Here is a 10,964-nt window from a genome sequence, read left to right as displayed (position 1 = left end):
CTCCCTCCCTTCCTTTTGCTTTTTGCTCTGTGCCCTGGTTGCCAGAGGACAAGCATAACTCCTGGGGGACCAGCAAGCCAACCAGTGGAATACCTCTCTAGGGATTGCTGGGGCATCAGTGGGTCAGGCTGCTGGAGGGCAGCAGGCACTGATCCCTCCCCAGAAGCAGGATCTGTGTGGGGCTGGAGGGGACCAAGGTAGTGAAATACCTGGGCTTAGTGGTGTGTGTAATATAGTCCTTCTGTTCACAGATGGGGATTTGTCTTGCTAGAAAGGCATAATGGAAACGGGAATGTATTTGTTTTCCAGAGACAGACAGGCTTAGCTCAGCCATAGACTTTTCTGTGTGACCTTGGGACAAATCACTTTGCTCTGCTCAGCAAGTCCCGTCTGTTCCTTATTTATTAATCGAAGCTAATGTCTCTGCATGCAAAAATGATTCATTAAGGATTGAGAGGGACAGTGATACCACTAGCCGAGCAGGGAGACAGACACCTAAGAACCAGTGTGCATGAACACTTATCCATCTGTATGCACAGCCACTTAGTTGAGGCAGTGCAGGTAGCTATGTTGGGAGTTAACCTTTTCAAATAGTTTCCTCTAAGACCCAGGTCTATACATTTAATTTACTTGCTAAAATGTGATCCTGCATGCCAAGTGTGACCACCATGGCAATTTTTGCCACTGGTTGATTATTAGGTTGATTGTTTTCTGTCATCCCCTTCTTTAAACCTGCCCAGAGGCGAAAGCCAGCAGCGGGAGATGCTCAGCACCAGGGACAGCGCCCGCTGCCCGCTGGCAGCGCTGTCCCGCACCCTGGGGCTCCGACACCCTGGCAGCCCCACTCCCACTCGATCTTTTCCCTGAGAAGCCATTTCCGGTGGTGGGAAGGGGGTGATTTAGTGTAGGGGGAGGCAGGATGTTTCTTTCTTCTAGTCTTGAGGACAAAGTAGGGTATCATCTCGAAAGTGGCAGAGGATCATCCTGAAAATACACAGTGTTCAATCCTGAAAGAGAAAGATGTAAAGAGGAATTAACCGTCACCCTCTTTACATTCCCAATGATTTGTTTTTATATTGCCGTCTATCTAAACATCTCTATCACATGCTAATATTTTGCAAATTTTCAAGTACTTTGCCTACATGAAATTATTTATGTTATATGATCACAGATGCCAGGGTTAATCATTATTTCACATGTTCAGAGAGTATTTTGGGGGTCTTTCTATATATTTTTTCGCTTTATTTGCCAACATATTTATGGTGGTTTTTTTGGCATAGTGGTAGTCCTGGAATACCATCATAACCACTCTTGTTACGACTTGCTAGATACAGATTTTTTGAACTGCTATTGCTTTTCCTTGATCATCTCCTCCAGACCATACAGTTTTATTAATCAATAAAATATCTAGGGTTACAGATGAAAACACACCTGAGCTATTAATTCCTGCATCACACAGGATAAATGGTTTTTGGTAACAGCAGCAATAAGCAGTATATTTGGCGGAATTGCAGAGATCATTGCAAGTTTCCTTGGGAAGTTAATCATCTTTATATTAAAAGCAAAATTGTTTCATAAACCAGAAAATGTGTGTGTATGTTTGAATAAAATGGGGAACAACTTCCTGGGATTGCTAAGGATCTTGGTGATAATTATGGCATTCTCTGTTTATTAGCTAAGAAGACATCAGCACATTAGTCTGCTATTTTCAGTGGCTGTTCTGACCAAATGGTGATAATTTCTCCTTGCTGCTTATTTTTTTCTTATTTCTAAGTGGAATTATTGAAAACTGCTTTGAAGTCTCCCCTGTTGTACAAGTCTGTTTCATTTGTCAAAGATCCTGATCCAATGCCCACTGGAATTTGTAGAGCTGATAGTGTAATGACCAATGATTGTTAGATATTTATTCTTTTTAACAGAAATGTGAAACTGTGGTAGAAATCTCAAAACAGACCAAGGTGCTCATATTTCATGATTTTCAAATAAAGACCATTTGAGTGTATCAGGTTTTGTGTGACCAAAGTGAATTACCTCTGAGGAATGGGTATGGGGGAGCCTTCCCAGAGCATCAGGAGATAGATTGCCAGAATAGCTCAAACCCAATGCGTAGTTTGCAATGTCCATAGCTAACAGAACTGAGCAAGCATCCTGAGTGTACATTTCTTCCTAACATTGGTACCAATTGAGATGAGCCAAGAGATCTCTCTCCTTATGTAATTGTTTTCCTAAGGCAGCTCCATGTTTTCTATCAAAAGATCTTCACCGCTAGATAAGTGACATGACCGACTCTGGGCTAAGGTTTTGTCTTCTCTGATGGAAAAACCTAGGTTAATTCCTTGGGATATACTGATTTGATCCATAGCAACATATATGATCTCATAACTGATGGCATTGGATTAATTATGGTATGTACTGGAAGTGAATGACTGGAAAGCATTTAATCAGCAGGTACTTGGCTATACGTTATACACATGTAGCATATAAGTAAATTTTGTCACTACAAATGGATGGATTTTAAGGACATTAATTTTTGTGATTGTTCTGATCTTGAAAATCCTTTAAGGAAAACCTCAAACTTTAGATAAGTGTTTATAGATGTTTGACTAATAGTATTTTTCATCTGATAAACACTGGACATATTCCTAAGTGCTTTCCTGGATTGGACCATGAGTTCTCAGTCCACCACAACATTGTTCTGATTCAGTAAACTGACGTTTTATTTTTATTACTTAGATCTGCCTGAAGATTCAAAGACTATGATTGAGCAGGCTGTAAACTTACAAAATTGTTATAAAGAAGAAACCTGAATGAAAGTGTTGCTACTTTTTTTTTCCATGATACAGACCAGAATTACTAAAAACATTTCCGTTTTTGAATTTGTGCTTTACTTATTAGAAACCATAGAGCCAAGTGGATTCAGACTGCAAAGCAGACAGGTCCTTCACTCTGGGGTCACTAGTGGGCGCTGCTATAATAAATTAAGTCACAGCTGGAAAGGATGTTATCCTTCAGGTTGAAATTGCGCTGCTATAATAAATTAAGTCACAGCAGGAAAGGATGTTATCCTTCAGGTAGAAATACCTGTGATAGCAGAAGACCTTAAGAACAGTCAGACGTGTCCCATGTACATGAAGGAAAATGTCACTTTGTGTACTGTTGTTCATAGTCTGATTTTCTATCAGGATTAAATTGCCCTTAGATGTTAGTATTATTTTTGTTTCTTTGGGTCTGTACAGACTGCAAGTACAGATGGGCACGCATTTGCATTGAAATTAATAATTTTAAGATTTGTGTGATGTTTCATGGAATATTACAGATGCTCGTTTTCTACTCGGTTAAACCTCAACATGAAGTAGCTGGAACTCTGCCCTAAAGGAACTGCTGAGAATTTCTCGTGACAGAGACTTGCAAGAAGTTTTTACTGTCAGGGAGAACAGAGGTTATAGGAACATGCTGAGTGCTTCATCAGATCTGCATCTTCAGTGTTCTGGGTAGCCCATAAATTTTTGTCTAAGGCAAGACTGAGCAAAGAACAGATAGGCAGAGTTATTTTTCTGTCTTGCTGCTTCGACGATTGCTCCAAGTGTGAATCTAGTGCAACAGAAGACTGAGACCAAAGTGTCTGTCATCTGTTGTTAAAGCACATGACTTCAGGATTAATTTATGATTAATGCTATAACTGAAATAGGCTAGAAACCTTGATACACCAGTAATTAAATGCCTGATTCCATTTTGCCTATATTGCAGTAAATTTGGAATAAGTCCATTGACACTGAAGAAATCAGAGTGTGAAAAGTAAAATTGATGCTAAGTGCTGTGTATGTTGTCAAGCAATGAAAACAAGTAAAAGCAGATAAATTATTAATTGGGAAATATTTCCCATTACTTTGTGCATGCATTCAAAGGTTCAGTCTTTGATACTGCTGATACCTCTGTTCTCAGTCTGAAGGATATTGTATGTCGAATTCTCTTTAGGGTTATCCCTAACAATTTAAACAGGAGCTATATTTAAGCTTATGAAATTTTACTTAATTTTATTTTAGTACTCATCTTGCTTGTAATAATAAGCTTCCTCTTGTAAGAGAGAATGCTAATCAAAATGTGGAGTGACTTGTATGTGATACTCTTGGGACAGAAGCACAGTAAAATTGTGAATTTGAATAGTTCCCTTGGCTGTCTTCTCTTCAGGAAGATATTCTCCAGGAAATGCAATTGGTGTGCTTAGCACTCTGCTCAGCCATTTTGGTCTAAAATGGGATTTGTGACTTGATTGCTCTCATGGCAGCTTTGCATGGCATAGCCAGCTGTATCCACCAGAAGAATGACAGGCAATAAGCATAAATTGAAATACAAGAAATTTAAATATATATAAAAATAAGACTTTTTACTGTCATTGTGGTCAAACAGGTTGCCCAGAAAAGTTGTGGATTGCACATGAAGCTCCGAAACCTGTTTTAGATAAACTTATTTTAAGCAGGGTGAATGGATCAGATAAATTCCTGAAGTGCCTTTCCATGTCAACCGTTCTGTGATTTTTAAGTTTATGAGAGCTAGAGTAAGCCCACAGAACCAGATCTCTGTTATACAAATAGAAATCCATTGAAATTTGTCAGGCATGTCAATATAAATTCCGGGTTGTTTCATTACATCATGAAAGGCCACAGAAAAGATTGACTTCAGGTGGTTTGGATGTGAGTCCTAAGCCTAATACTGTGAGATATCAGCAGTTTTCTTGGTGTAATTAGTAACAGTTTTTTAAGTTCCAAGAGAATTGACTTTCATTTTAGTACAGTGAAGAAAGTTCATTAATTGTGGAACAACTGCAGTCTGCATCTGACTCCTTCTTTTCCCTTGGATGCCATGGAGTAGCAGGATTTTATTATTTTCAGAACTTTCTTTTAGGCCATAGGAACCCTCTAGCCATGAGATATGCTAATATTAAGGAACGAGAAATATAAAGGACATATTCAGTTTTGCATCATTCTTTGCCCTATAATGCTGTATTGATAGACACAACAGTAGACAGAGAAGAGCAAACAACTGTTCTTTGGAACGAGGAAGATAAAAATGGCCTTGCTGCCCTGTCTTTCTCATATATCTTGTATGGAAATTGTTTAATCCACAGATATAAGACGAAGAAATCTGGTGATGTGTGTTGTAGAATTAATATGGTGGATGAGGTTTGGAGTATTTTTCTGTGCCACAAGCTCACCCCAACCCTCTAAACTCTCTCTATTTGTACATATGCAGCTGCACAGGCAGCTAGGTTATAAAAAGGCATGTAATTGTATATCCAGCTACAGTCTGAGGCAGAGCTGGCATTTGTCTAGATATACTTGTATTCTGTACATGTAGCCTTAATTTGAGAAGCTCATGGAAAAATGCATCTGTGGTTTTAAATAACAGAATATTGTTTCTGTTCAAATGTTCATAAGTTAATAAATAATTAAAGATATTTTTTAACAGTGATGATACATTCAGTTATTTGAAGGTATAGGAATTTAATAGCTGTGATATTTTACAAAGATATCCCCTGTTATTCATCCTTTGGACTGTTTGCAAATATATGATACCAACTTCAGAGTCATGGAACAAACAATTGCAAGACATAAGCAATAATGATATTCTGTAATCAGAGACTAATTAACCTGAACTGAGCTGCAGATATTCCTTAGTGGCAGAATGTTGCAGTGTTGAGAAGCCAACACTTCACAGACTAAAATAACCCACTCTCTTGAACTGTTTTACAGCTGTCTGAACCTTATTGCTAAAGCTCAATATTGCACTGACCTGTTAATATTGTAATCAATATTTTTTGAAAAAACATTGCTACTCAATAAGACTCACTGGAATGATGTCATGTTTTTCTCTATATAAATACTCAATTTATAGAAGTCTAGGTAAACAACAATTGAACAAGCCTAACATCAAGCAGAAAAGTATTTTTAGATTTGTGTCTCTCATCTTGAGAATCAGGAAGAGTTTCACTGTTTTGCTATACTGAAAGATCTGCCTGTGAGGAGTAAATTCAAGATCCTAAGTGTTAGAGTAACTGTTAATGAATTAGAAATGATTGGTAGTGTCTGAAATGTATGGAAATTTTTTCATTGCGTCAAAAGTCTTATGTCAATGAAACCGAGATCAGACTCTGCCCCAGAATTTTGCAGTTGTTTTGTCAATAGTGAAACTGAGAATGTGGTTCACTAAGTAGCTTAGCATCTTCCTAGATTTAAGAGTGTGCTTAGATTTCTGTGCTATCAATTTATTCACTGGCAGGTGTAGAGGAGTAGATGGTATATTAATGTGCTCAGGGATCAAGACCCAGAAAAACTACCGTTTAAGCACTACATTTAAAACTAGAAGCATCCTGTTGCAAATCCACTGCTAGGTGCAGAACATTTTAAAGTATATTTTCGAGTTCCATTAACCATAGTCCAAGATGTGAATTATTTTCTGATTTTTTTCTTTAGCAATTTTTTTATCCTTCAGCAATACTAAACATAGCTATATTTTAGGCACTAGCACATCTGTATAGTCTCTGTATTGACTCTTTCCTACCACTGAATCCTGTAGGGCTGTCTACAGTATAAGGATTTTTCAAATTGTTTTTTCTGGCAATTTTTGAAGCAAGGATATAAAACCATGAAAGTTCACTGCTCTGCTGTTTTAGAATTACAGTTCCTTTGCTTAAAAAAATATAAAAATTGATACCAATATCAGTTTTGTTAATTTTAGTTATTTGGAAAGTTAATTTGTTTTATGTTGTGTCTTGCGAATTAAAAATAGATTGACAGATTTGAAGAAACAGATTTTGCATTAATTAGAATAACAGCTCTGTGTGTCAACAGCAGTTTCCTAGTGCTGTAACTGATTATATTGGAGTACAGACCAAGATATATTAGTGATGTATATGTATTTGAGGTATAGAGAGTGTCTGAAATTAGAGGGAGTTGTTTTTGAAGACACATATTAGAAATGGCAGCATCTTTCTTTTATGGTATTAAATACTTGTCTGTCTTTCCTGTTTTTGAAAACATTTCCCCAAAGAATTTTTGAACAAGAATATCAAGAGAGAGACATTGATCTACACCAGAAGTACAAGCCTAGACTCTGAAACACTGAAGTGCTATAAAGTTTTCCAGCTTGGAAATGATAAAAGCAAGTGTATATAGTAGACAATGTATTACAGTCCTTGAGAGCAGTAGGAATAAGTGCAATTTTTGAAGAGATTATAAAGCTAACTTTATACCTAATTTTAAAGGTCTTTCTCTTATTTATTCATTTTTTGAAGGTTATGAGGATTATGATCGCATGTGCAGTTCTTCATAGCTGTCCACTCAGAGATGATCATGACTCCTTAGAGAATACATGTAAACTCCTGGTTAACCGTCAGCATAGTTCTCCTTTTTTCCAAAAGATTTGATAACTGCTTCACACCAGCTCTCCAGCTTTGTTCCATCATGTTGTCTCTACCAGCCTAAACCATTTCCTAAAATGGTCCTTTTGCTTTTCCTTGCAATCCTGCTGTTGAAGGAAGATGTTTGTGGGAACTTTGGGCTTTTGGTTTCAGCACAGGCAAATGAAAGAAGAGTGGTTGCACACATGCCTGGCGATATTATCATTGGAGCTCTATTCTCTGTCCATCATCAACCAACTGTTGACAAGGTTCATGAAAGGAAATGTGGAGCGGTAAGAGAGCAGTATGGAATTCAGAGAGTGGAGGCAATGCTACATACCCTCGATAGAATTAATTTGGACCCCACACTGTTGCCAAATATAACGCTAGGATGTGAAATAAGAGACTCGTGCTGGCATTCTGCTGTGGCTCTGGAGCAGAGCATTGAATTTATAAGGGACTCTCTTATTTCATCAGAAGAAGAGGAAGGGATGGTGAAATGTGTGGATGGATCATCGTCGTCTTTCCGCTCCAAGAAACCTATTGTTGGCGTCATTGGACCTGGCTCTAGCTCTGTTGCTATCCAGGTCCAGAACTTGTTGCAGCTTTTCAATATACCTCAAATTGCTTATTCTGCCACAAGCATGGACCTAAGTGACAAAACTCTGTTCAAGTATTTTATGAGAGTTGTGCCATCTGATGCACAGCAAGCAAAGGCTATGGTGGACATTGTCAAACGCTATAACTGGACCTATGTTTCTGCTGTACATACTGAAGGTAAGAGGTGGTTTTTTCACCGTATAAGAATGCTTCAGAACTACTTTGATGTGTTTTAATGGATAAATGATAATAGTGTGTTTTGGGGTTTTTGCCAGTCAGTTGTCAACAGTATAGACTTTTACTTTACTTAATAATAACTTCACATTAACTGTGTTTAAAACAGCATCTTGTTCTCAATGACTGAAAACATAGTTTGAAATACAGGATTGTGTGTGCTCTAGGGCCACTTATTGGTAAAAGTGCTTGCTCTGGAGTCTCCTAAGTGACCTTAACTTAATTTAGTTGATACTTATTTCTTCTTCTTTCTCTACCAATCAATGTATTTCTGTAGAATAATAATTTTGGCTATATTAGTATCAACGGGTAGGGAGAAAGCATCTGGTGTTCACAGTGCAGAACAGAGCTAAATCACCAAGTGAAATTGTAGCCGAGTCAGAATGTGTTCCTGCTTAATATCTGATCCACAGAGGTGTATATACTAGAAAACATGAAATTCTGACTCATATTTGCATGCAAGTTGTCCCATATCCTTGAGATCAGAACTGTTTCTATCCTTTTTATAATATTCCATGAAGTATTGCACCCACTTCTTGCTCTGCATCTGCCCATTGATTCTGGGAGAGAGAAAGGGAAATCTCAAACCTTCTTCATATATTTTTGCTCCACCAGGTATCCAGAAAATCAGAACTGCGTGCTAAATTGCTTTCCTCTTTTTATTTGTTTGAGACAGAGCTTAAGCTTTTTGTCCAGTATTCAGAAGAGTATAATTTAAGGGAAATGCTATGGAAAAGCATAATTGATTGCATTATTCCATGTACTGACAGAGTTGAGCAAGTTCATCTTGCTATAAGTGACTAGAATTTCATACTGCCTTAAGAGCAGCTTTCCTCAGTCCCTGTCTAATGATACCACAATTTAATGAGTTTTATGGAGCTGGGTTCTGTGATGAGTCTTAGGACCTCATACTGTTGCCTGTATTCAAACAGACAACTGCTGAATGGAAGGCTCAGAATACGATCTGGGAATGAAAAATGTTATTAAGAGATTGAGTAGTGGTGGCAAGGTTGCTGAACAGCAGCAGATGCTGCTGGCTTTATTACAACCAATAGAGAGTAGATTGCCCTTCCCACACACTGAGTATGGTTCTCTGGCAGATTTTATACTATTCAAAGCCCTTTTGGGGAGGTGCAGTCCAATGCTAGCATGTAGACATCTTTTTCCTCCTACAGATATGCAGAGCTTATTCTGCAGTATTAAAAAATAAAAAGTTAGAACTTGCATGCAGATGGTTGCAATCAGTTTTCCATCATTATAGTGAAAGCTGGCAAATAACTGCAGCCTCTTTTATATGGGGATGCATGAATATATATTAGCATTTTAATAAAACAGTGTATATATCGCTCTACATTACATCATGTAGTGAAGGTATTCCATACCAGCTGATGCCTTTGGCACTGCTTGGTGTGCAGCCTTGCCTTCCAAATATGTTTGAATAAAATCATGGTCAAAAATAATGCCACTGACACATCACATTAGCATAAGATTTCATATCCTGACTACTTTTGATGACTCATCTAATTTTTGTTATAAACAACTTTTACACCTCTCCTTATTGAGAAGGGATGCTTATATATTCAGTATGGGAATTATCAAGCTTATATCAAGGTCTGATTCTTCACAGAGTGAAAATACATATTTTTACCACTTTCCATGGACACTTTTTGGAACAGATGGTCACATATGGCATGTTAATGTTATAGCAGAGCAACTTTACACTGCACATTGGAAAGAAACGAATAGGGATACAAGGGTTGGAGCTGGACATAGATATTATGGGCAAGGCAGAAGAGCCGAATGTGAAGAAGGAGAAATGATGAATGATATATGTAGTATAACATGTGCCTGCTTCTGCCATTGTTAATGTGGACAAGATAGGTGGTACATTGTTAATACCTGAGGCCTCGTTCATAGCATATTTGCAGCAATATAACTTCAGTGAACGAATACTAAACTTGGGTTCTGGGAAATCATCTGGTTTGATGGTATGGTCATGATGATGAATAGGTTCTCCAGTTAAATAACATCACACAAATGTTTTGCAACAATAGAACAGATGGTATTTATAATGGTGTAGAAAAATACAAACTGATAAAGGTATTTGAAATGTGACAATGTCTGATGTTCTGGGCATTTTCCAAAGATTATGTCACATGTTATCCCTTGCAGTAACAGAATTATTTTTTTAAAACACCATTAAAAACCCCTACATGAGTGCTAAACAAAAGGAATTGAGTAAATTAGCAACAGAGAGGTTATTTATTTATATTTCTATATTGTTACAATTATTTTTCTATTTAATATCATATCTGTTTACTTGTAAACAGTCCAAATATGCTGCACTACTCTGTGTCCTAGATTCATAAGTATTATTTCAAAATAGGAAAAAAAATTGCTGAATCATGCTCCTTGCAATTTTTATTGATCTAGGATCTTGACCACCCATTGAAAGTAGTCCTTCTTTCAATGCTTCCAGTAATTCCGGCCATCTGCATTCATTATCTTTAGCTAATTTTCATACATTAACCTGACTCTTCTGAAATATGATCTTTGGTTTCTGTGAAGGGTTTCCAAACAGAATGAGGTTTGTCTCTTCCAAAGCTGGATGGGAAGAAAAGAAGAGGCATAAAAAGCCTAGTTATTTTATTGCTTTGGTAATTCCATCAGCAGATAAATTTATATGTCTCTTTCTGGTCTAGTGTAAAAAAAAAAGGCCTGGCCTATATCAGTA

General features: G+C 37.4%; 1 protein-coding gene across 1 annotated transcript in view; it reads left to right on the top strand.

The window, feature by feature from the left end:
- The window catches only part of GRM5 (glutamate receptor, metabotropic 5), a 255,586-nt gene that overhangs the window by 402 nt on the left and 244,220 nt on the right, over window positions 1-10,964 (top strand). The window contains exon 2 of the mRNA XM_009075716.1: window positions 7,292-8,173. Within this exon, the coding sequence (XP_009073964.1) occupies window positions 7,495-8,173 (679 nt within the window). The 5' untranslated portion in view covers window positions 7,292-7,494. The remainder of the gene's footprint in view (window positions 1-7,291; window positions 8,174-10,964) is intronic.

The sequence above is a fragment of the Acanthisitta chloris genome, unplaced genomic scaffold, assembly GCF_000695815.1.
Source record: "Acanthisitta chloris isolate BGI_N310 unplaced genomic scaffold, ASM69581v1 scaffold355, whole genome shotgun sequence".
Taxonomy (NCBI): domain Eukaryota; kingdom Metazoa; phylum Chordata; class Aves; order Passeriformes; family Acanthisittidae; genus Acanthisitta; species Acanthisitta chloris.
The sequence above is the reverse complement of the archived record's forward strand: the minus strand, read 5'-3'. Positions and strand labels throughout refer to the sequence as shown.